The following is a 26,268-nucleotide window of genomic DNA, read 5'->3' as shown; positions in this document are numbered from 1 at the left end:
CGTTCTCTGCTAGCCGTAAAATGTCAATGGGACTTTTGTCCACATTATTGAAAACTTTATCATTTCTAGCTTTCCAAAGGTACCAAAGAATCCATGGGAACATAGCTGTATAGACATCAGGTGATGTTCGCCAAAATAAGTAATCCATATTTGCATAGAGTGAGCCTAAAGGAAAAGCTTCAGGTGCCGTTGGGATATGTGATAAATCCCATGTTTGGCGTCCATGTGGGCATTCAAACAGGACATGATTAATTTTCTCCTCTGACCCCCCACATCTGTCACATCCTACATCGCAATTTATACCTCGTTTCCGAAAATTGGATGTAACCGAAACACACCCATTCTATGTCTGCCACATAAAATGCCTTAATTTGGGAGGACACTTTATCTTCCACGTAAATGCTTTAAGTGGTTTAATATCTGGCCCACAACCACCTAATAAAGAATTCGTCGGGTTATCAAGACGAGCTGTGTGGCATCCTGATTTTACTGTATATTTACCAGATTTTGTGAAATGCCATCCCATCACATCTGGTTTTGACAACGTACCCAGGGGTATAGCGTTAATCAACTGGACATCCTCCGAATCAAAAATGGCATTTAGCCTATCTATGTCCCAGGAATTCGTCCGCGTATCGATTAGATTTATAACTTTTGAGTAAAGGTTCAGAAGAGGAACCATTACTTTTTGATGGTCTCGGAAATTGAGCTGGAATCCAGGGGTCCTCTCATACTGAGATGGACTCACCAGAGCCGACCCTTTTAATTAGTCCTTTGTTAACTAGAGATCTAGCTGATACCATACTTCTCTAACCGTAGGATGGAGAGTATGATTTAATTGGATCCATTGGATCTGACTTCCTATAGTACCGTCCTTTAAAGATTTTCACAAATAGCGAGTTAGGGACCGTGATCAAACGCCATAATTGTTATGCTAGTAAAACTGTATTATAGTCATCCACATTCCGAAATTCTATCCCTCCATTAGCTTTACTATGACACAATTTGTCCCACGCGAGCCAATGCATCCCTTCTGTTTGAGCATTTGAACTCCACCAAAACATAGCCCACATTTCTCTTAAATTATTAGTAGAGATAGAGACATATACCTTCACAAAGCATAATAATAGTCTAATGAAACAACTCTCAAATTTTAAACCTTGGACAATACGGTCTAATACAAAACAATAGGATCTTGAGTATCCAAATAAAAAATTTAAATCTGTATTGCTACTTATTGATTTTTTTCTTTCTAGTTTTCTTTACTATGTTTAAAACAAAAGAATACAATTCTGAAAACTTACAAAAGAAACAGAAAATTGCTTCCTTGCACCATTTATAGCTAGAGAGAAAGAGAAGCTTTAACGATTATGTGTATAGCTAGAGAGAAAGAGAAGCTTTAACGATTATGTGAAGTTACACAAGGAAGGAGGATCTCTAAGACTGATTTGGAAATACCAAATTAACAAATGAGATCAGAGGCAATAAATTTGAGAGGAAATAAAGTTCATTAATTACCATTTACCAGAGCAATGTGATTCTTCTGAAATTTTGATCAAAAGGAAGATGTAAACTACGTTTAACCGCAACTATATCGTTTCAATAACTATGGGCTAAGAACAGTCAGGCCCAGTTTCGTAGTAAAAGGCTCAAGTCAACAAATCAGATGAGTTTTACCTTAAATTATTATTTGGAAAAAAGATAGCTGGCTATATTATTATTACGAACTATATGTAGTCATGTCGCCAACATTACAAACATTTTTTTTTGTTACATTTTTCGCCGGAATCCGATATTGACCAGTTTGACCGGCGTTGACCAACATAAATATTCAAAAAAAAAAAAAAATTTAGTTTTTTAATATTTAGAAAATTATGTTATTGAATCATTTATAATATTATATAATTAAAAAAATATATACAATATTCAATATAAAAATATTTTGTATATATATTCAATGCATTGATTTTTATAATTAGTTAGTTTTGATAATTTCAAAACTAAACTAAAAATAAAATAAAAACCAATTAGGTAAAATAATTGTAAATATGAAATTTTTCTATAATATGTTTTGTAAATATGAAATTTTTAGTTAATTTTTTATAATATGTTGTTAATTTTTGTATCTAAAATTATTACGAAAAATTCTTTTAATAATACAAAAAAAAATTAACAACATATTATAAAAAAACTTTAGACTAGAGAGTATTTAAAATTTTCTATTTTGTGAATGGATTTAAGTTATTCTTTCTGTCTATTTCAGTTTTTGCATTATGTTATAGAATTTGCGTTCTAGTTGCGATATATACTTCACTATGTATATAATTGACTCAACTTTGGTCATCCAAGTACTTTCATATGGTATAGTTCGGGTCCTATATCTAGGACTAGGAGATAGATGAGCAGCTGACGACACGTGACGAGGTCCTTAATGAATAAAACTCCACATAAACATAGCTAACAATAGGATAACCATCCTCCCTTCTCTCCAACTTTCCATTTTGTTTTGTTTCTCAATTTTCTATTTAAAGACACCTAAAACAAAATGAAGAAAACAAAGATTATTTCTACAAAGTAAACTCATCTTATTTTGATTGTGATTTCGAGTTACTAATTCATTAGACATGAAGATCATTTCATGGATACTTATCGCCATCATCATGATCTTGGCATCATTTCCTGCTCCGATCAAAGTCGTTGGTGCCAAAAAAGAGCTACCATTTTGCAATCTGGAGCTTCTACCTTGCGTCGAACCTTTTCTTGTTAACGGTCGCGGAGGCAAACTGCCTAATGGCTGTTGTGAGAAAATGAAAAAGTCAACATCATGTATGTGTAGATTTCTTACGGCCAAGGAACATAACCTAAACGCAGCTGCTCATAGAATATTCTGGTTTTGCCATATTTCCGTCCCTAATTGTCCAAAAATCTAGAGATTATAGGTTATGTTCCTCGGCCATAATTATGATACTTTGGTTAATTGAAGCTCGACATGTGTGAGACACAAGCCGAGTTTCAATATATAACCTTTTAAGGGGCAAATTAATCTCTTACTTTATTCTTCTTTAATACATAAAAAGAAGTTGTAACTAACACAAAAACATGATGAATTTGTGAAATGAATAAGCGCTCAAATTCGAGCTAGGAGATCATGGATTAAGAAATATTTTTCGGCGAAACGTAAAAAATGAAGGAAACAACGATTATTTATGCTCTAATAAATGTAGTTTAGGAGCCATTATTAAACTTTGCATGTGTGGCCATGTCTTCGCGGATACTTCGTGTAGCAATCCATCTTTTTTCCTTATTATTTTGCTCTAATAAATCTTAAAAGTTTAATAAAAAAATAATATAACCACTATACAGTCATAGTTTAATAAAAGTTCCACTGTAGGACAATAGTTAAATTCTCTACTAAAAATGGAAAATTCCGGGTTCAAACCTCGGCAGTGGAATACAATTTTTGTTTTTTTTTTTTATTTAAAAGAAACTAAAACCTAAAAGGGTTTGAGTATCACATTACCATAAACAAAAAAAATTTCAAATAAAAACTTTAAACCTTGCTAATCTAATGATTTTTCAACTTTTCTTTACTATGTTCATGAACTTTGGAAAGAGATTTATGTTTTTTTAAACAAATGAAAAAGAAATTTGTTTCCTTCCAACATCTATAGCTAGAGAAAAAAAAAAAAAGCATTACAGATTCTGTGAAGTTTATTCGCTACCAACAGCTGCAACGTTAGTATGTTTTCGGTTTCTTATCTCATGTCCCCTAACAAAGCGTGTGAGATTTGCTCTTAATCTACTTCTTCTTCTTTGACTTACTCGATGATTGAGTGTACGAAGTACCCTGCATTACGCAATACATTGAGAGCAATATATCAATACCAAAATGCTCAATAAAGTAAAAACCAGTATGGACAAGTTCTTAGGTCTTGTGTGACGAATACCTCAAGCCATTCATCATGCGAAGCATTTTTAGTTGCGGTCCCAACTTCAACTTTTGGTGCTCTCTTTGCTTTCTGCGCGAAGAATTCACAGTAACCATTCTCATAATAAGTACCAGAGTTTTGCCTAATAGAAAATGACACATGGAATGGAAAGTGTAATAAGATAGCGAAATGGGATGTACCTTGGTCATATGCTTCAAACCATTTTGGATATATATGGCTAGAAGAACGATAACAAAAATCAAAAGGCCACTAAGGAAGACTGACTCCATCCTGAAGAGAGGACTGTCTTCAACAACTTCGATAGTTCCATTGTAAAAGGTGCTTTGGTATGGCTTACCATCTATCTCATAGATGATGGTGCCAACTAAATCAAAAGCACCCGCCTGCATGAACAAATGGTTAGCTCAGATTCTTTTCTATCCTTTATATTCTTTTGGGAGACTAGAAAGAACTATATGATTAACAAACATACCTGGAGGAACTTGCTGACAGCAAAAACATATGGGAAGGTAGCTTGAGCGGAAGTTGGCACAGATGCGTTGCTGAAACTCTACAAATACAAGATACGACAAAAGTAACAAATATAAAGTAGACAACTTAACGGCATAATAGGAAAAGAGAAGGAATCTCTGTATCCAGCAACGCTACGGCCTAGAGAGACGACCAAAGATGAGGAAATGGAATTAAGCTATGCCTTAGAGAGACGACCAAAGAAAGTTGCTAGGTATAAATGTGACGAACCCAAGTCAAAACATACATGATCAAAGATTATAAGCTAGAGAAGGACAGGGAACCAACAATAGGAAGCAAGATCATTAATTACCAGAGCAGTGAGATTCTGAACAGCATTTTGATCAAAAGGAAGATGTAAACTGCCTTTAACAGCAACAATATCTACATTGGATTGACCTATTCATATAACCCAACCACAAAATTAGAAACTTTCTAGCTAACTTTCAAGTAATCATTTGATGAAAAATCAATTTCATTACCATCATTTTTCATTCCAACAAGAACCTCAGTCTCAACTCCAGCTTTTATTACTACAGAAAATCAGAAAAAACCAAAGTGAGAAGATCCCTAATTTCAGAGTAAAACAGAGTAAAAATCTGTACTTTTTGCACTGTTTTTGGGGAAAACGCAAAGGGTTTCAATTCCAGGAGCTGAGCTAAGTTCCAAACCAAAAGCTTCCTCTGCATCACTCTCTTCTTCACTAACATCAGAAACTTCAAAGCCAGAATCTTCCGAATCCGATTGGCACAAAGCAACTAATAGCAAACAAAACAAAACCCATCATAATGAATTTAACAAAGATCATGTCAGTAAATGGATGAAGAAGATTTATAGCTATGGAGGAGCAGAGAAAGGTGTTACCTTTGAGGAAAGGTGAGGCAAGTAGAAGGAAAGCGAGGAAGAGAAGTCTAGTACTTGTCGTCATGATGGTTTTTGAGATTGGTCTTGTTGAATTGATCGTCGTGGGGTTGAAGTAACCAAGAGGACAAAAGGTGGTTTTTGAGATTGGTCTTGTTGAATTGATCGTCGTGGGGTTGAAGTAAGGGCGAAGAAACCAAGAGGACAAAAGGTGGTTTTGTCTTTTTGACGTGTTTTATGCTTTCTTCACCGGCGTTGACGAAGAACGACATGTGATGGTTTAGATCGGACTTTATAAACGACGTCGTTTAGGCTTTACCAATTTAGAAACACATTGCTCATGTGTTATAGGCTTATAGCATACTAATATGTCCCATTTTTTACAACATTTTAGTACAAAGTTTTGCATTGTTGTGAAGATTGATTTCTCAATCTAGTCGATGATTTTGCACTCGAATGAATTGTAATGGTTGAAGAATTTCAACCGTATCAATTAATTAATTTTTTTTTACGTTTCGCCGGAAAATATATTTCTTAATCCACGATCTCCTAGCTCGAATTTGAGCACTTATTCATTTCACAAATTCATCATGTTTTTGTGTTAGTTACAACTTCTTTTTATGTACTAAAGAAGAATAAAGTAAGAGATTAATTTGCCCCTTAAAAAGTTATATGTTGAAACTCAGCTTGTGTCTCACACAAGTCGAGCTTCAATTAACCAAAGTATCATAATTATGGCAGAGGAACATAACCTATAATCTCTAGATTTTTGGACAATTAGGGACGGAAATATGGCAAAACCAGAATATTCTATGAGCAGCTGCGTTTAGGTTATGTTCCTTGGCCGTAAGAAATCTACACATACATGATGTTGACTTTTTCATTTTCTCACAACAGCCTTTAGGCAATTTGCCTCCACGACCGTTAACAAGAAAGGGTTCAACGCAAGGTAGAAGCTCCAAATTGCAAAATGGTAGCTCTTTTTTGGCACCAACGACTTTGATCGGAGCAGGAAATGATGCCAAGATCATGATGATGGCGATAAGTATCCATGAAATGATCTTCATGTCTAACGAATTAGTAACTCGAAATCACAATCAAAATAAGATGAGTTTACTTTGTAGAAATAATCTTTGTTTTCTTCATTTTGTTTTAGGTGTCTTTAAATAGAAAATTGAGAAACAAAACAAAATGGAAAGTTGGAGAGAAGGGAGGATGGTTATCCTATTGTTAGCTATGTTATATCCTATTGTTAGCTATGTTTATGTGGAGTTTTATTCATTAAGGACCTCGTCACGTGTCGTCAGCTGCTCATCTATCTCCTAGATATAGGACCCGAACTATACCATATGAAAGTACTTGGATGACCAAAGTTGAGTCAATTATATACATAGTGAAGTATATATCGCAACTAGAACGCAAATTCTATAACATAATGCAAAAACTGAAATAGACAGAAAGAATAACTTAAATCCATTCACAAAATATATGCTTGAAGCAGAACTTTGAACCATCTTGAATGGAAAGTAGAATAGAACTGACGCAGCCACAAGAAATCTACCAATGGTTTGATCCATGGAAGCAAAGGTTCGAAGCTTGAATGGTCGGATGGATGAAGGTAGTGATGGAGATGGAAGTTTTGAATGAATCCACAATGAACGTACAATTTAACAAATAGCGGACTACTTTAGTTGTGTTAAACAACTGTATAACCATAATATAGTAAGGCTTCTGCCAAAGTTATGGAATTCCTTGAGTCTTATTAATGTACAACCAAAGTATATAGAGTACAAGAGAGTAGTTGCGTAGACCTAATCGAATATACAACCGAATATTGACATATATCTAATAAGGAATGTATCCTTATCCTAACACTCCCCCTCACGTTGGAGCGTGGAGATTACAAACGCCCAACTTGTCTCTTCAAAATCGAAATTGTTGACTTCCTAGAGCTTTAGTAAAAATGTCTGCAGGTTGGACTGTCGTAGAAATGTGAGAGAAGACAATGTTGCCGGCAATGAGTTCGTCCCGTATGAAGTGACAATCGGATTCGATATGCTTTGTGCGTTCGTGAAACACCGGATTAGAAGCAATGTGAAGAGCGGACTGACTGTCACAAAACAATTGCATTGGTTGATTATGTGTTATGCCGAGAGATATCAGTACTTCTTTCACCCAGATTAGTTCTTGACATGTCATAGCCATGGCGCGATACTCGGCTTCAGCGGAAGAGCGAGAAACTTTATCTTGCTTCTTTGTTTTCCAAGAGACCGGAGATTTACCAAGTTTTACCAAATAGCTGGTTAAGGATCTCCTTGTAAGTGGGCAGCCAGCATGATCGGAATCGCTAAATGCCTTGAGTTGCAAGTCAGAACTAGAGGATAGAAGAATACCTTGGCCAGGACATCCTTTCAAGTAGCGAACTAGATGAAGAACAGCTTCCCAATGATCCAAGAGAGGTTTTTGCATGAATTGAGCTAGCATGTTAACCACATAGGAGATCTCTGGTTTTGTATGAGTGAGATATACAAGTCTTCCAACGAGACGACGATATTTTTCGGGTTCTGAAAACAACGAGCTTGTAGAGGAAGCGAGCTTGTGATTCTGTTTCAAAGGCGTTTCCGCAGGCCGTGAACCCGAAAGACCACATTCCTCTATAACATCAAAACAATATTTTCTTTCAGACAAAAATATACCTTCCGGATTGCGGGCGACCTCAATGCCCAAAAAATATTTCAAAGGACCAAGATCCTTCATTTTGAAGCATTGACTGAGATAGGTTTTGAACTTAGCAATTACTGACGCATCATTCCCACAAATAACAAGATCATCTACGTAGACAATCACATGAAGAACAGTGGAGCCTCGAATTGATGTGAATAAAGAGTAGTCTTTCTTAGACTGAACAAAGCCATACTTGAGAAGAGAGACCGATAGTTTTTCAAACCAACAACGAGGCGCCTGTTTTAGTTCGTAGATAGATTTCTTTAACTTGCAAACATGAGAAGGATCCGCTGTCTTGAATCCCGGAGGTGGTTTCATGTAGATGTCTTCTTTCAAATCACCGTGAAAAAGGCGTTGGTAACGTCCATTTGATGGAGTTCCCAATTCTTGGCTGCCGCTACATCTAATAAGAGTCGAACAGTTTGCATCTTGACCACCGGAGCAAACGTTTCAGTGAAATCAACTTTCTCTTTTTGATGATTTCCCTAGGCAACTAGACGTGCTTTGTATCGTTCTATAGTACCGTCAGAGTTGTACTTGATACGAAAAACCCACTTTAAGCCAATAGGTTTAACTCCATGAGGAAGCGGTGTAATGTCCCAAGTGCCTTGATCTTCAAGAGCATCAACTTCAAAAGAAACTGCATTACGCCATTCCTTTTCTTTAACAGCTTGATTGTACGTATTTGGTGGATCAAACATACTAATGGCAGCAAGGAAATGTTGATGACTCTCAGAGAACCTTTCACAAGATACAAAATTAGCCATGGGATAGACACATTTACAAACAGCTTCAGTTGAAGAAGAGAGTGTCGGAGGAGGAGTAATGTAGTCACATTGGGCTGAATAAGTTTCGTAATCCTTTAGACGGACTGATTCTTGTCTATTTCTTAGACCACGTCGAAGAGGAACAATAGGAGCAGGAGGTGTAGCTGCAGGCGTTGTATGAACAATAGAAGGGCGTGGAGTAGAGTCGGGACTGGTATCTAGAACCGGATTAGGTTCTGTAGTAGGAGTAACAACCAGCTGTGTATTGTCTGGGCTAGTAGGCAGGTCAAAATCATCATCATCATAAGCCAAAACTGGAGAAGTTATACCCGGAGAAGAGTTGGTCGCTGAAGTCATATTCTCTGTTGCAGCAAAAGGAAATGTGTCTTTTTGAAATATGACATCACGAGAGACAAAGAATTCGTGTGATTCAATGTCATAAATCCGCCATCCTTTCTGTCCGTGAGGATAGCCTACGAAAATGCCTTTGCGTCCTCGTGCTTGGAATTTATCGGAGTGAGGTAACTGTTTCTTTGCAAAACAGAGGCTGCCAAACACACAGAGTTGATCATAAGCTGGCAAAGAAGAGTAGAGGATCTCATAGGGTGTTTTGCTATTGAGAATTGGAGTAGGTGTTCGATTTATGAGATAAGCGGCAGTGAGTATGCTTTCTCCCCAGAATCTTGTAGGAAGAGATGCTTGAAACAAGAGCGACCGTGCTACATTCAAGATGTGACGATGTTTACGCTCGACGCGTCCATTTTGCTGAGGCGTATAAACACATGATATTTGATGAATAATACCATTGTAAGCAAAGTAAGCTTTTAGACTCATGAATTCAGTAGCATTGTCACTTCTCACTATCTTAACTTGTTTGTTGAATTGACGAAGTGCCATTGCAATAAACTTTTGTAGAAGAGGAGCTACCTCACTTTTAGCAACCATGAGATGTGTCCAAACGGCGCGAGAGTGATCATCGACAATGGTCAGAAAATAATGAGCTCCACAAGAAGAAGCAAGTTTGTAAGCTCCCCAAACGTCGCAATGAATCAAAGAAAAACACTCCTCTGCTTTATTGAAACTTTCAGAAAAACTTGATCTAGTTTGTTTGGCTCGAACACAAACGTCACAAATCGTCTTTAAATCAGAACTACAACTGTCTAAAATATCTAAAGTAGGTAAAATAGAAGCAAGAACTTTCGAAGATGGATGTCCTAGTCGCATATGCCACAAGGCCTTGCCAGATTTCCTCTTAACCGCATTAGCACTTGCTGAAACAGTACCTTGCAAGTGATAAACTCCATTCCTCTCTTCACCAACTCCAATCACTGTCTTGGAAATACGGTCCTATATCACGCAAACTTTATCATTGAACATTGCAAAGCAGTGCAGTTCACGAAGAAGACGAGCCATAGAGATTAGTGTACACGATAGATCCGGCACAAATAGAACGTGACTAATTTTCATATTTGCACCAAGTAAAAGTGTTCCTTCTTTTGTAGCTATCGTGTGTTTATCGTTAGGTAGAACAACAACACTATGAGGAATGTCATAAATTTCAGTGAGCAAGTCTAGAAAGCCAGTCATATGATGAGAAGCTCCAGAATCAATAAGAAAATCAACACAATTTGTCTTACCAGAGAGTTTTTCATTTGAAGCAGAAGACTCTGGTTTTTAGAGATTTTTGATAGCTGACCATGCTTCTTTGCTTACTCCTGGTATGTCTGGGAATTCAGCAGAAACAGAAGGCGGAGACAATGTTTGTGCGTTGTTGGCCCGATATGAGTAGCCGTGTCCCCTGCCTCTGCCTCGAGGAGCACTGTTGCGACCCCGACCACGTCCGGAGGCAGTCTCACCATATTTTTCAGTGTACCATTCGGGAACGCCATGAAGTTTGAAGCATGTATCGGCATTGTGGTTTGACCTGCCACAGTGAGTACAAGGGCCGAGATTATTGACGCGAGTCACAGAGGCTATTGCATTAACTCCGGTTTGAACCGCAAAGCCAATTGCATCAACGCGTTCTTCTTTACTCCTTGCTACAGTTAAGTGTCGTTCTTCTGCGATGATGTCTGAGTAAATGCTGTCAAGAGTGATAGACTCATCACGGCTTAAACGACCCAATATATTGGTGCGAGTGGTACCAAATTTTGCTGCATTCAAACCCATTAGAAATTGGTGAATTCGTTTATGATCACGACGTTTGATCTGACGAAGCATGTGAGGACATGTGATTTTATCACATAAGCAAATCAAGAGTGGTTCTAATCATCTAAGTCATCCCACATGACTTTGAGTTTACCAAAGTAATCCGCAGCCGTCAGACCATTTTGACGACAAGCAACTAAATCAGATTTTAGTTGGTGAACACGAGAGGCGTTACCAACAGAGTATCGAGTTTTGAGACTTTCCCACTGATGTGTTGCGTTTTTAACGGTTTCGAGTCTTGGTTTAGTCCATGTTTTGAGTCATCTATCGTGTCAAAGTCCGTCTTTTGCGCCTTTTCGGTTGTGTCTTGAGTCCTTTGCAGGCTATAGGTGCTCGAGCTGGATTCGGAGCATCTTGTGCATGATTGAGCCTATTCGGAGCTAAAACAATGGAGAAACAGTATAAGAGATCACCAGGAGCTGGGGATCGATCGATCCAAGGCGTGGATCGATCGATCCCAATTGTGATGATGAAGCCAAAAGTTCCAGTCGCTCGAGATCGATCGATCCCAGGAGGGGATCGATCAATCCAACCCTCATTCGCCCGACCAATTGATTCAGCATATCTGGATCGATCGATCCACCCATGGGATCGATCGATCCGAGCCTCGACGCCCCGAGACGGTTTTCCTAAACCGGGTTTTGTCTTCCTTTTTTTGTACTTGGGTATAAAAACCCCAGAGACCTAATTTTCTGGGGCACGTTTTCTTTCTGCAATTTTTCTGAGACTTTTCTCTTGTAAACAACTTTGGGCAAAGGAATCCATCCTCTTGACACTTGGAGAAGATTTCTAAACCCTATTCCTTTTCTATTTTATTGAATCATGTTTTCTTTCATATCTATTTGTCTTTTCTCTTTCTCTATGTGTGAGTAGTTCTCCAATTGGGTTTTAGGGTTCCAATTAGGAGATTCAATGGATTAATGGATTGGTTGTGTTAGGAATTCTCATTCTCTAGGTTCTTTGATTCACATGTTCTTAATGCTAGAATAGGATTGATCACCCTGTTGTAGATTCTAGGTTTTTCTATGCATCAAAAGTGTTCGATAGAATGCCTGAAAGAATGTGGATTGAGCAATGTATTTCTAGCCAACGAAAGTTGACGTTAGGACGCATTGTGAACTTAATGAACTTGTTTGGTAATGCGAATTTGACTATTCGATTACTAAACTTTCGCATGCAATTTCCTAGTCAAGATGCTCCGAATCCAGCTCGAGCACCTATAGCCTGCAAAGGACTCAAGACACAACCGAAAAGGCCCAAAAGACGGACTTTGACACGATAGATGACTCAAAACATGGACTAAACCAAGACTCGAAACCGTTAGTGATTAATGTCTTGAAAGAGAATTGGTTTAAATGTGTTCATGTTCGAGAACGGTTCTTAATTACTGAATTCCTGGTTTCATGTTTCCATTATTCGTTGATCTCTGAAATATCCTAACGCCCAATGTCTTTAAATCTTGAAGATAAATCGTCTATTTTAATTGCATTTTTATTTACAATTCTGAAAACCCAAAACAAAAAAATCTTTCCGCTTTAGCTAAGAACGAGTCTCGGAAGTCTTTAGAGTATCTTTGGTCCTTGTGGATCGACCTCGAATATACTACCTAGCGGTTAAGTGTATTGAGTAATTACTCGAGCAATCACCCACATGACTCTGGCATTGTCAACAACGGAGATTGATTTCTGCACATGTGGATCAAGACTCGCGTATAGCCAACCCACTAACATCGAGTTAGTATGCAGCCACCGTGGATAGTCAGGAGAATCGGATGGAGGCTTGGTAAGTGTTCCATCAATGAAACCAAGTTTTTGCTTGGCCTGCAAGTTGTTGCGAGTAAGCTTAGCCCAACGTTCGTAGTTGTCACCGTTCAATAGCATAGGAGTAAGAACATGGTGAGGATGATCGGATGGGTGTAGATAGTAGGGAGATGCTGAGATCGCATCTTTTTCAGAAGAAGGAGAACCATCGACTGGTTTAGTCATGATGTTGTTAAAGAAGAGAGAACAGAGAAGTTTTAGAACAGAGAAGTTAGGAGATTGAAGGAAAAAATTTTAGGGTTTTTTTTAGATTTGGCTCTGATACCATGCCAAAGTGTATGGAATTCCTTGAGTCTTATTAATGTACAACCAAAGTATATATAGTACAAGAGAGTAGTTGCGTAGACCTAATCGAATATACAACCGAATATTGACATATATCTAATAAGGATGTATCCTTATCCTAACAGCTTCTCACCGTACATCGTATATACAACATGTAGACCGTATTTTAGAACACTGCCTTTAAGAAAAAGTGAGGCAAAGAGAAGGAAATCAAAGAAGAGAAGTCTAATCCTTGTCGTCATGATGGTTTTGAGATTGGTCTTGAATTGACCGTCGTGGGTTGAGGGAGAAGAAAGCAAGAAGACAAAGGTGGTTTTGTCTTTTTGACGTGTTTTATGCTTTTTTTCACCGGCGTTGACGAAGAACGACGTGTGATGTAGATCGAACTTGTACACGACGTTTTCACTTGCCAATTTAGAAACATACATTACTAGCAGAGATCGATAACTCGACTGGAAAGGTGGCAGCTGGAACAAGTAAAAATATTAAAGGCTAGTACAGACCTAGGAAGATGTATATGTTTCGGTCGGAACTTCCTAGTTTACCACAAAGAAAAAAAAAAACGAAAAACGGACATTGTTCACAAGTGACATAAGCATACTAATACGTGTCCCAATTTTAACAACATTTTAGTAAAAAAAATTGCATTTGTTGTGAAGTTTGATTTCTCAATCTAGTCAATTATTTTGCGTTTTGAAAGAAATCTCGAACAAATTTTAATGGTCGAAGAATATATGAGGAGTCGATAATTTATTATTTTTATGTTTCGTCGAAAAATATACTTTATCCTTTAGCTCGAATTTGGGCACTTATTCTTTTCACAAATTCATCATGTTTCTGTGTTAGTTACAAAGGTGGATAAAGTAAATAATAATAATTTGCCCCTTAAATATACCCGAGGAACATTACCACTACAAGAAAACATAGCAATTTCCGACGAACATTTCCGACGAAATTTTTAGTCAGAATTATTCCGACGGATTTCCGGGGAATTTCCGACAAACTTCCAAGAAAATAATATTTCGTCGGAAATTCGTCGGAAACATAAAAACTTTTCCGACGATTAAAAATTCGTCGGAATTTCGTCGGAAATATTTGTCGGAAACCATGGAAAATTCCGACAATCCAATGTCATCGGAAACTGCTCGGAAACTTGTCGGAATTAAAGAACAAAACCATAACCTATATCTCTAGATTTTTTGACAATTAGGGACGGAAATTTGGCAAAACCAGAATATTCTATGAGCAGCTGCGTTCAGGTTACGATCCTTGGCCGCTAGGAATCTACACATACATGATGTTGACTTTTTCATTTTCTCACAACAGCCATTAGGCAGTTGTTTGCTTCCGTGACCGCGAACTTGAAAAGGTAGGACGCAAGGTAGAAGCTCCACATCGCAAAATGGTAGCTCTTTTTTGGCACCGACGAATTTGATATCGTAGCTGGAAATGATGTCAAGATTATGATGGTGGCGATGAATATCAATGGAATGGTCTTCATGTCTGATGCATTAGTAACTAGAAATCACAATCAAAACAAGATGAGTTTACTTCGTAGAAATAGTCTTTGTTTTCTTTATTTTGTCTCTAAATAGAAAATTGAAAAAAGAAAAGAAAATATGGAAAGTCGGAGAGAAGAGAGGATGGTTATCCTATTGTTAGCTCTCTTTATATGGTGTTTGATTCATTAAGGACCTCGCCAGTCGTCACGTGTCGTCAGTTGCTCATCTATCTTCTAGATATAGGATCCGAACTCTACTGTATGAAAGTATATATAAACTAGTATAGACTTGGATGACCAAAGGTGAGTCAATATATACATAGTGAAGTATATCACAACTAGAAAGCAAATTCTACAAGAAAATGCAAAAACTCAAATAGACAGAAATAATAACTTAAAACCATTCACAAAATATCTGCTTGAAGTAACTTCGAAGCATCTTTAATGGAAAGTATAATAGAACTGACGCAGCCACGGGAATCCACCAATGGTTTGATCAACGGAAGCAAAGGTTCGAAGCTTGAATGGTCGGATGGATGAAAGTAGTGATGGAGACGGAAGTTTTGAATGAATCCACACTCAACATACAATTTAAACAACTTGAATCCACAAGTTATTATTCAGCTCGAAAATCACTCAAGAAAAGTGAATACACACTAGACTTGAGATGACAAAACACAAAGACACACTTTGTATAAAATCGAAAGCTTATTAATTTGTAGAACAGTTGAATATCATCGCTTATCTAAGGGATTTTAGGCAATAGGCAATCATTTCACAATAAGTTGGTAAACTCTTCTTCCATTACTTCTCGATCCAAACCAGAAAAGTCTCTCCAAGTTCTTCATGCGTTACACGTTTCAGCTTTCAATCCATAGTGTATGGAGGGAAACAAACGGTAGACGCCACGGCTACACTCCCATACCGGCTCAAAAAGTCATCAGCATCATTGACAAAAGTGTAAGGAACAAACTCAGCTCCATATGAAATCAAGATGTATACGAAGGCGGAAGTCGACTATGGTTCCAAACTCGTAGCACCTAATTTCGATTTGGAAATGTAATATCAAACAAATCTCTCAAAAACTTCAGCTCTCTATGATGCATTTTTTGTAAAACAGTTTTTCTGGTTGAATATAATTTTACATTGATTAAAAAAAAAAAAAGAGTTGAATATTACAATGGAGAAATGAGGAGCTTATAAAGAGCTCATAAACAAGTCTAGAATAATGTTCAAAAACACTAAAGAAGGAAACAAGTATGCAAAATAAAGAATATGGCCGTCAGCCATAAAAATGCAAGAACATGACAAAAGGAAAACTTGTGCACATAGAGATTCATGTGCTCCTGATATGGTAAGTGCTTTCAGCGCCTCATTCTCTTCAAATAATATGCTGTTTTGATTGGACTTAATGCTTTTTTCAACCTCAACGCTAAACCAATTCAAATAAACTACACAAACTATTAGATTTGAGCGTAAAATTAAATGGATTCAAACATAATTAGTCAATTATTTGTTTTCACTCATTTAGACGATACGGCGGTGACGATGTGTCATTTTGTTTCAACCAAAGATGTTGTTTTGGTCATTTGAGTCTATAAACTCAACAAAATGACATCGTATTGGTCATATGAGTCCATAAATAAATGATGTCGTTTAGTTAAGACAAATTGACACTTATAAAGACAAAATGACACCTCGCCGCCATTGTGTTGAGTTTATGAACTTAAATAATAAAACGACGTTAAAACAAAATGAAATATCTCTTGAAAGAGAAAGAAGTTTCACCTAAACCCTAACTTAAAAGTGAGATTGATATACTAAGTAAACAAAATTCTCATCAATGCAACCGAGAAGTAAAGAGATATGCTTACGAAAGGTTTCTTCCTTAATTACTAGAGATCGTCAAGCCACCATCGTGTTATTGAATCCCAACATCTAGGTTAAAGCACACATGAGAAGTCCATGATATTAGCCCATGTATTTAGGTCTAACTAAGAAAATAGATTCATATAAATTAGTATTGAACATCAATGGTGTTAACCTAGAGAATTGCCAGTTGTAACAGCTCTCTTTCTTTCCCATTTTATGACATCAGTCTAAATGTCAATTTGATCTTCGTGTTTAAACTAAGCTTTCCTTTTCATTTACTTCTTGCACTAAATAAAGCTCTAATAAGCTATTTCAACTTCTTAGCTTATTTATCCATCTTAATAAAGCTTGAATCTATCTTGTTTTGATTCTACTCACTATCTCTGAACAATGGACCACAAATCTCTTTTCTCCACTTGTTCTCCTACATAAACCGTAACATGTCCCTTTGGAACTAGGCCTAAATTTGGTGTTGATGAATATATATATTTATTCTTCAAATATTGTGACTTGAAAAGTTGCTTCCGGTTGGGAATCATAAATCGCATTAAACCCATCTTGTGTAACTTTGTCAGATTGATGAAGCAGAAGTTTAAAAACAGAGTGGCTTGAAAGAAAACAAGTACAAGAGGACTTTTATTTATGATAATGCTCTGAGTTCAAAAGAAGATCTCTTCTCAAATTGATGGGGGTTACATTATGATCAAAAGGTGTGATCACGTATACATTTTCAAGATGGGCAAATATTAAAATGCAAAATAAATGAATTAAATTTTTTAAAAGAACAATAATTTAGTAATAAACCCAAAAGTTGTGGGCTGTTTGGATCATTCTGTTATCTATATGTGATCTGGCTAACATGGCTTAGCACATAATTTTAAAACACCACATACTAAAGATGTGTATATAAATAATGTTACTTTCATCAGACCAAGTGGGACTTAAGTCTTAAGTCTTAACCATGACCCGCTTTATAATAGTAGTTTATACTTTATACCCTACTTTGAGAAATGCTAAGACCACATATGATGATCTGTCCTTTCCAAAACTAGGGGCCGTACACTGGTACGCATGAAGCGAAAGAACATATAATCCTCCTATACTTAGTCTCTGTTTTAAAAAAATAAAAAATAATATACAGAATCTACTAAATTAAGTAAAATTATAAATGCAAATGAAAATATAGCTTTCTTTATGCATTTTTCTTTTGCATTTATACTCTACAAAATTATTTTATAGAAAATAAACTATGTGAAAACAATTCAAATGTAAACACAAATGTAGTAATTAGCATTAAAAATAATCCAAGCTAGTTAATAAGTAATTGAGGTGCACACAAAAAAAAAATTTATAAGTCATTGCTACAAAAACTAATTTGTAGCATTTATCAAAAGAAAAAAAAAAATTTAATTTGCAGCTACAATATGTGTTTATAGTAAAGTGAATATGAATGCACTACATTACCGGTGATGTCTATTTTTGGTGACGTTTAACAAAGTAAACCGGAGGAATAAATAAGAACTGTACTACAAAAATTGAATTACACAGAAAGAGAGGTTCCTGTTGCAGCTCCTTTGGAGGCAATGATTAAAGTGACATATGCACTCTTTTACATATTGGGCTGTATAAATTAAGGTATCTTTATCCTTCTTTCACTTTGCCCACTTCACTATCTAACCACCAATCCATAATTTATACAAAGGGTGTGTGTTGCATTTATTACATGAGTACATCACTCACATATATTTGTTATCTCCCCTCAAAATAATTTTGTTATATCAAGACAAATTTGACAAATATAGGTTTTCAATTTATTTTACAAAAAAAATTGATATCCCTTGGTCTTCTAGAGTAATTATTAATTTTAAAAATTTCATCAAGTCGATTTTCATACAAAGTAGAGAGTATATACACTAAATGACGATCTGTTGGTCACTTATTTGCAGAAATGACCGATCAAAGTCGTAAATAACTTGAGTTATCACCCATGTAACTTTCATAAAAGCATACATTTTTCGTTTATTTTAACAAATACCTAGCTACTTTAGTACCTGACGGCACATTGTTCAATATGATAACGATGCTATTTGAATTAATCACACACAAAAAAAAACACACACATAATTTATCTACGATTTTACCAACATATGATTTCTTCACAAATATAAACCCATATGAATATATGATCATCTAGCAAATTCATCTTAAAATATATTTTGATCGTGAAAAATTTTCAATTTACTTTTTTTTCTTTAACTTTTAAATTAGCGACCATACATATATCCCAAGATTCGTGTAACTAATATTTCTAAGTTTTCAAGTTATCTCAATAATAATAATAAAAAGTATGTATCTTTAATTTTTCGTCAAACTAATGTTAAAGCGGATAAATTGACACGAACGGTTCATGTACAATCGTGTTTTATATCGTATGTAAACAATGTTCTCTCGGATTGGCTTATTTGAGTCATCCAAATCATATAAAGCTGTTGGCAAAAAAAATATATGTATAAATCACATTAGATATGTGTATACTTGATGGGCGATAATTTGAGTAATAAGTGCAACAGGAGACATGGGTGGTTAAAGAAATATTTGGTCCAAAAGATGAAACAGAAGGAACACAGTGTGACATCATGAACGTGCACCGTAAACTAAATACATGTCACAAACCTGAGCGTACAGTAACACAACCAATAGATAAGGTTGATCGAGTTAGGTATATGCCATTTATAGAAGCTAAAGAGTGTAGGATCGATATGCACATTAAAGAAATTGTCTTAGTAAAAGAGAATTGGGTGAAGAGTAACATGGCGTTCATGTGCTCACAGCTAATTAACCTCAAGCATAATTAATGTCATATCATCCTACAAAACTACCAAAATAAGACCAACATTTTTTTGTTTAGCCAAGCACTTTCGGCCTAAAGCATAATTTTCTAGCGCGAGTCAAAGACAATAGTTAGTTAGTTTAGTCTTCTATCCATTTTCTATGCTTAAATTTGGATTTTCCTAATTCTCTCATCTTCAGTGACCAAGTGGTACCAAAACCGGGTAATACGAACCAAATTTACAAGAGAAAAAATTAAGCGCATTGATTTGAATTGCTCAATAGATTTGTAAGGAAGAATTTATTAAAAAAAAAAAAAAAAAATGTAAATGTCCTCTTGTGTTTTAATCACGTATATTCCTCCGATCCATTTTCTATCTTTGGCTGATTTTTCTTTCGTAAATTATATGAAAAAAGACAAGCCAAAATTAATTATTAATTAAATGGTGTCCAAGAAAATAGAAGACGTGTTAAAAGGAAAATTGAAACAAATTTTGGAGAAAATGTATGCTAAGATCTGCTTTCCGACCAGCTCCAGACTTGTGTCTGTCTTTGCATTAAGGGTTTTGAAAGTCATTTGGTTCATGTAAGACAATAATTTCGATTTGATGAATTCATTTTTATTTAAAGTCGCTTTAGTTATTTTTAGTTTGGTTAACTGTCCAGCTATTATATACTACTAATTTTCTTTCATTTTATGTTACTGTTTAGTATGCCCGTTGTTTAAAAAATGCAAGAAAGAAAACTCTTTCTTCTTCTTTTCTTAACTAAAAAAACTGCAATATATATTCATAGCTTAAAAATCATTGTTTATTAAACATATCTATATAAATACATTTGACTAGTTCGTATTAGAGGTTGATTAGTTTTTATTTTTGATTAAAAAATATATCAACTAATATTTGTTTAATGCAACAACAATCAAAATTTATTGTAAGCGAAAAAATTTCCAAAGTTATCGACATATATTGAGATCACTATTTGGAGAATGGATAATATACTAGTTGGGTGCCATGCCCCTAACTTAGTCCCTTTTTATTCTCTAATTGTTTTTATTTATTTTACGGAAAGATATGTATAATAAGTAATTTATTTCAATAACTCATTTCAGATGCCAACTATTTTTGTATTTAGAATGTAGAAACTAATGTCATTAGAAGAGGCATGATGGTGAAGGAGCGAGGAAAAGAAAGAAAGGAAAACATATTCGAAAATTCGAAATGAACTTTGACAGGTTAAATAGCGGTTTAGGTTAAAACTTCTAGGTTATAATTTAAATATGAGCTTTGACGTAGATTAAAACGGCAGTTTTAATTTAAAATATTGGAATTTAAATTTAGATTCTCCGATCAGGGTTAAAATATAACCATTAAGATGAGGAAGATGAACAATGCGTTTACATGACAAACACACAAAGTTTCTGAAAACTTGTAAAACTTATTTAAATTTCAGAATAATTATGAATTTTGTTTTCTGTAAATTTGTGAAAAAGGTTGATATATAGTTGGAAACTTATAGCACCAAAATTAACATTCTATAGTTTGAAAATTTTCGAAAACTTGTGAAGGTTTTTGGTTTGCATCGCGTGAAATCATAGTGAACAAACAAAAAAAAATACAGTTATATATGTTAAATCATGATTTTTTTTTCTGGAAATGAATAAATAAAGTGTTAGTTGTTGTATAAATATGTGAAGAGATTATATGAGCAAATGAAATTATCAAATAAGCTCTAAGCCTAATTGTTAATTCTATTTTATAAGGAAGTATATTTTAGGAAAAATAAAATATATAAATAAAGATTTAAAAGAATATAACAACAAAAAGTTGAGCTAAGAGACATAGGTGTTTCTCCTAAACACATGGGGCCATAGCTCCCAAGAAAAATGCAGATAGAATTGTTGAAAAACAAATACTTGTTTTTGATATGGCAATCGTCTACCTTTAAACCGTTCATCAAATGGCTTTTTGACCAAATCAGCTCCTTTGATTATGGAAATTGTGGTCTATTTCTCGGGACATCTTCTTTTCCATTTTAAAAAGCGGTATCTTTTATTGAAAGCAAGTTTTATAACACTCAAATATTTAATACAAGAGCCCACAAGCACTCATTTTTCTATAACCAAATATGCAAAACATTAGATATGTCTTACGTGATGTCCTCACATGCACGATACTAAAAACGAATAGGTCACTTATTTTTTAAGATTGTTCACGATAAATCTCAAAACAACGAGTATACACGATCGCAGTTTTTTTTTATTTGACAGCACTAAGATAGATGTTTAAGGGGCTGAATTTTAGGGAATCCCTGAAACCTAACCTTGGAAAAAGATGAACAGAGATAAATTCAGAGTTTTGAGAAACATGAACAAAATAAAGAGAAAATAGGAATGGAAGAGAGACTGAGAGAGCACATGGGTGGTGTGTGCAGAAGGAAATTAAAATAGTAACTGAAAAATAAAAATTTTGTTTGAGAGTGTCACAAGCTCTTCCTTACCACAAATCCTGCCCTTCTTTGTACTCTTCAGTACATTGATGTTTCCAAAGTCCGTGATTGACGCACTTTAACGACACCTCTGCTCTGCAGGTAGAGAGACACGAATTGACACATCTTAAAATGTGCTTTCAAATATGTCTTGTGCTAATTTACAAAAAAAAAAAAAAAAAAAAATTTCTTAAGCAAGAAAAAACTAACAAAATACAAAAATCATTTATTTTGCCAATTAATATTAAAATACAAAAATCATTTATTTTGCCTAAATTTGAATCTCACTTGGGCGAGATGATTTATGGGGATGCGAAGAAGACTGGTCTTTTTTGTGAAAATCTATTACATACATATATATATATATATATATATATATATATATATATATATAACATTTGTGTTTATCTTTTCCAACACTACATCAGAGTTTATACAGAAACATTTCTTTTTGAAACTCTAGAATTATGACTTCATATAGTGTGGTTATGACTTCATATAGTGTGGTTGTGTAACTGACTAAGTCTCAAACAACCGTTATTTGTATAAAATGGGCGGTTTAGTTTTAAATAACTTTTGTGATAATGAGGATTAATTAGCATGCAGAATTAGCATACAAAATACTATGTTTGACATGTCCGGTCTAACTTTACTTCAATCTTTTTTTCTTTCCCAAAACCATTAATTAAAGATCAGGCCATACTAAAACATAAATAGATCCGAGTCACAGATTTTGAATCCACTTTTAACATCCGTAAAGTAGTGTACATATATAGGAGTATGTTTTAAATCCACATAGCATTTATGGGTTATCTTGTTACAAACCAGGTGGAGATCAAAGGGACCATAATGTCATAACTCATAAGAGGACCAAGAAAAAATGGTTATAACTTCTAATGACTTTTGCCATTGTGGCTTCCACACATATATCTCACTTTTTCACTCAGACACATAGACATTACACAACACATGCATGCCTTTATAAATATTTACACATCATCCTTCAATATCCACCCAACTCACTTTCTCTCTCTCTCTAAACACAACCAAAAGCATTTCTCTCAAACCCACCCAAAAACAAAAATGGCCATCCTTAAGAAATCTACAAAACTGGCTCAAACAGCAATGCTTAGGCAGATTCTGAAGAGATGTTCAAGCTTAGGTAAGAAGAATGGAGGAGGATACGAAGAAGATGATCTCCCACTTGATGTACCAAAAGGACACTTCCCTGTCTATGTAGGACACAACAGAAGCACATACATAGTTCCTATCTCTTTCTTGACCAATCTTGACTTTCAATGTCTCCTTAGAAGAGCTGAGGAAGAGTTTGGTTTTGATCATGACATGGGTCTCACCATTCCTTGTGATGAACTCTTCTTTCAAGATCTGACTTCCATGATCAGATGAGATCTCAAAAGTTTTAAGAACAAGAAGAAGAAGAAGTAAGCTAAAGGAGATTGAGATCGAGATGGTTAAAGATGAAGTTTATTTTTTAGTTATTTTTTAGTAGCTTCTCTTTTTTTTTTTAACATCCTCTCTCTTTCCTTTAGTTTAATGATTCTTCAATGTCTTTCCTATATTTTCTCTCTTTTTTTTTTCTATTTTTAAGCTCATCTTGGGTCTTTTTTACGGGTCAATAAAATTTGACTCGGCAAACAAAAAAAAAAAACCCACGAAATGATTTTTTTTTTTAAGTTCTGTCAAGAAAGCTTGTAATATTTTCCTCACGGTTATTTCGTCTGTTATTGTATCTGTGATAGACTTTAATTATGATCTTTGATGATTATTATGTTCTGAGTAAAAAAACTGTAACTTTACATCCAGTAAAGAAAATTACCTCTTGTGAAAATTTCTTAACAAGCATATTCAACTTAGCTTTAAGGCCAAAAAATTATTTTTTAAGAAAGAGATCGATCTCTAGGTTTTAGTTCTTACGCAAAAAAGAAAAAAAAAAGGAAATGAGACTGTTTATTATTATTTTTGTTTAGCATCGAATACACAAATGTTTTTGGAGTTAAGAAATTGACGTTGGTCAATATAGTTCACAAAAATACTATCTTACTGTTTCTCTCTAGTCTCTATACATAACACTTTAGTAGAACCAAGATCATGTGAAACCGAAAGCTAATTACCAAACCTTTGGGTAGAGTGGATATACTGTATACTCTAAACATGGGTTGGTCAAGTAGTTTGATCACCAGGACTGTTGATCACTTAAGGAACCTTCAATGTTTTACTTCGCTTTTCTTAAAAACCGATTTCATGAAATATGATCACTCAACATACGAATACCGAAGTGGTTTACTATGAATACCAAAAAAAAAAAAAGTCCCTAAAACATTTGAATTTACTTTCTAAACACAAGAATGATTTTGATTTTACCACTTCTTTATTTTGCTAACTCACGGGTTTGTTCTGTAGTCCGTGTGGTAGCTGTTCTTGATTCATTTCTTAATGTTTTTCTTGTCTTATCTTCGACCATGGATTTGTCAACGTGCATGATGATAAGTTTATTGTAACAAAATCTTCTCATTTGAAAAGATATATTGCCTTTATGTTACATAAAACTATACTATATGAAGGAAAGATGAAACTATATTAAAGGATATATTAATATAAACATAAAGCAAAAGAAATGAGTCATGGTGATGAAGAGTAGTGGTTGTGTCCAAACCTTTTTCAAAACACATATAGCTGTGTCCAAAAATTTCTGACCCTTAATCATGTATGGAGTCGCAATCAATTAATGCCGAAACAAATGATTTAAGTAATGAGAGAACAAAGTAATATTCAGTAATCAATACCATTAATAAATCTTTACAAAATAATGGAAATGGGTAAAAAACCCCACTTTTTCTAAAAACATTTTAAAACCTCTTTTTTAATGGATTTTTAAACTTTCACCTTTTAGTAAAAAACTAAAACGTAAAATAACTCCCAATATCAATAAACTCAACAATTAAAATCTAATTAACCAAACTCAAAACATTGAAGACAGAGCTTAGATAGTTGAATCACACACAATTTGAAGACATTCTTATTCGTACCAAGGCATCTTTTTAGCGTATATGTGCCCTCAAAAACACAGTCCTTTTAAATCCAGGACATGAAGCGTTATTTTTTGTGTGTGAAATATAACATTACAGCACAAACTAATTCCCAATTGAATGATTAGGGTAGTGGATTATGTAGAGTTTTGCTTTAAATGTTTGGGAGGTCGAGAAATATTATAAGGGCATAATGTTTAGTTAGTGATGAAATTTTGATTTTCATATTTCGTATTTAACATACAATAATAATAATTTTGTATGGGTTAAAGGTTTTCAATAGAAATAGCAAAAGTAAACAATTACATGTCCACTCTAGTCCATAATGTTTAGTAGGTCTAGCCCAAATTTATATTTAAAGCCATAAAATAGCCCAACTACAAAGAACTACTGAAAATTGTGAACCAAAAGAAGAGTTTGTTGGATTAGTGTTTGGAACCAATGGAAGAGTTTATAGGATTAAGGTAATCATGTTTTAATCAGAGATCTTTTGATGAGGAATGAGACTTGTAATATGGGCCAAAAGAAAAGTAGACCCAATAGTCCACACCACACACACATTCCATAAGTCATAGTTCAAACACCTTATCCGGTGGAAACATAAACAGCTAAGAATAACTTTCCAATATAACTCTACAAGAAGTAGGTGTTGGAGCCCAAATACTAAGCAGAGACAAATTTCTTGTTCAAAAATGTTCATAACTGTTAAAGTGTTGAGTTTATTCCAACAGATACAATAACAGGTTAGATATGGGACGAGATCTTCCAATTACTCGTTCCTAACCTTTATGCTAATGCTAACAATTAAAGTGTTGGGGGGTTTTTATGTGTTTTTTTTAAAAATAAGAGTTTTTCTACCCATTTTTCATAAACTATTATTCGACAAAGTAATAACCATCATTCTGAACATAATATAATCATCATCATATCATAACAGCTATCCAAAGATCATGCAAAGGCACAAAGCTACAAGTTTACAAATTTATAGCATACCGTACAACTGCTTGTACAAAACATTGATTCCGTTCTTTTGTTGATTTATCACATTTCAATTTTTAAAAGTGTCAAAGGAATGAAAATATTACAAATACAATAAAAACACAAAGGTTTCTCTACAGTGCTGACACCTCAGCTTTTTGGAGTGTTCTGGGCATGACACATCATTAAAATCATCATCCAATGAAAACATTTGGATTAATACACATCAGATTTTTTTGCCAATAATCATCCCTCCTCTTTTCTTAATCGTTGTCCTATTTGTTCTTGAGCTCTAACATATGAGCTTAATGTTTTAGAATAGAATTGTTGGACTTCAATTTACTTGTAATGTTTACCCTTTGGATAAAACTGGATACAAATCGAATTGGATAAGAACCGTTGCAAAAAAATATCATCAGATTTAATAAG

At 34.7% G+C, this 26,268-nt stretch overlaps 6 protein-coding genes across 7 annotated transcripts; 2 read left to right on the top strand and 4 right to left on the bottom strand.

Annotated features, from left to right (window-relative positions):
- Window positions 1-2,295: 2,295 nt before the first annotated feature.
- LOC9320076 (probable non-specific lipid-transfer protein 2) lies at window positions 2,296-3,185 on the top strand. Its single transcript, XM_002886013.2, has one exon. The coding sequence runs from the start codon at window positions 2,625-2,627 to the stop codon at window positions 2,928-2,930; it is 306 nt and encodes a 101-aa protein (XP_002886059.1). The 5' UTR covers window positions 2,296-2,624; the 3' UTR covers window positions 2,931-3,185.
- A 372-nt stretch (window positions 3,186-3,557) lies between these two features.
- Window positions 3,558-5,571, bottom strand: LOC9320075 (translocon-associated protein subunit alpha). Of its 2 annotated transcripts, XM_021032357.1 has the most exons (9): window positions 5,507-5,547; window positions 5,325-5,440; window positions 5,066-5,218; window positions 4,943-4,993; window positions 4,774-4,859; window positions 4,423-4,500; window positions 4,130-4,333; window positions 3,948-4,019; window positions 3,558-3,847 (listed from the first exon to the last, which is right to left on the bottom strand). In XM_021032357.1, the coding sequence occupies exons 2-9, from the start codon at window positions 5,386-5,388 to the stop codon at window positions 3,800-3,802; spliced, it is 756 nt and encodes a 251-aa protein (XP_020888016.1). In that variant the 5' UTR covers window positions 5,389-5,440; window positions 5,507-5,547; the 3' UTR covers window positions 3,558-3,799. The 2 variants fall into 2 exon arrangements, with proteins under 2 accessions (XP_020888016.1, XP_020888015.1); XM_021032356.1 differs by having other exon boundaries at window positions 5,325-5,571.
- Window positions 5,572-5,834: 263 nt separating this feature from the next.
- Window positions 5,835-6,520, bottom strand: LOC9320074 (probable non-specific lipid-transfer protein 2). Its single transcript, XM_002883961.2, has one exon. The coding sequence runs from the start codon at window positions 6,386-6,388 to the stop codon at window positions 6,083-6,085; it is 306 nt and encodes a 101-aa protein (XP_002884007.1). The 5' UTR covers window positions 6,389-6,520; the 3' UTR covers window positions 5,835-6,082.
- Window positions 6,521-13,282: 6,762 nt separating this feature from the next.
- Window positions 13,283-14,844, bottom strand: LOC9320073. The gene is given in 2 exon segments (XM_021032362.1): window positions 13,283-14,564; window positions 14,567-14,844. Coding segments are annotated over 2 exon segments (309 nt in total). The 5' UTR covers window positions 14,627-14,844; the 3' UTR covers window positions 13,283-14,315.
- Window positions 14,845-18,368: 3,524 nt separating this feature from the next.
- Window positions 18,369-19,544, bottom strand: LOC110230224. Its single transcript, XM_021032364.1, is given in 3 exon segments — window positions 18,369-19,176; window positions 19,179-19,238; window positions 19,241-19,544. Coding segments are annotated over 3 exon segments (183 nt in total). The 5' UTR covers window positions 19,320-19,544; the 3' UTR covers window positions 18,369-19,132.
- Window positions 19,545-22,514: 2,970 nt separating this feature from the next.
- LOC9322124 (auxin-responsive protein SAUR50) lies at window positions 22,515-23,620 on the top strand. The gene has a single exon (XM_021032360.1). It carries the CDS (start codon window positions 22,784-22,786, stop codon window positions 23,219-23,221), a length of 438 nt encoding a protein of 145 aa, XP_020888019.1. The 5' UTR covers window positions 22,515-22,783; the 3' UTR covers window positions 23,222-23,620.
- The last annotated feature ends 2,648 nt before the right edge of the window (window positions 23,621-26,268 follow it).

Source organism: Arabidopsis lyrata (assembly GCF_000004255.2).
Source record: "Arabidopsis lyrata subsp. lyrata unplaced genomic scaffold ARALYscaffold_3, whole genome shotgun sequence".
NCBI lineage: Eukaryota > Viridiplantae > Streptophyta > Magnoliopsida > Brassicales > Brassicaceae > Arabidopsis > Arabidopsis lyrata.
This window is presented reverse-complemented; position numbering and strand designations above follow the sequence as displayed.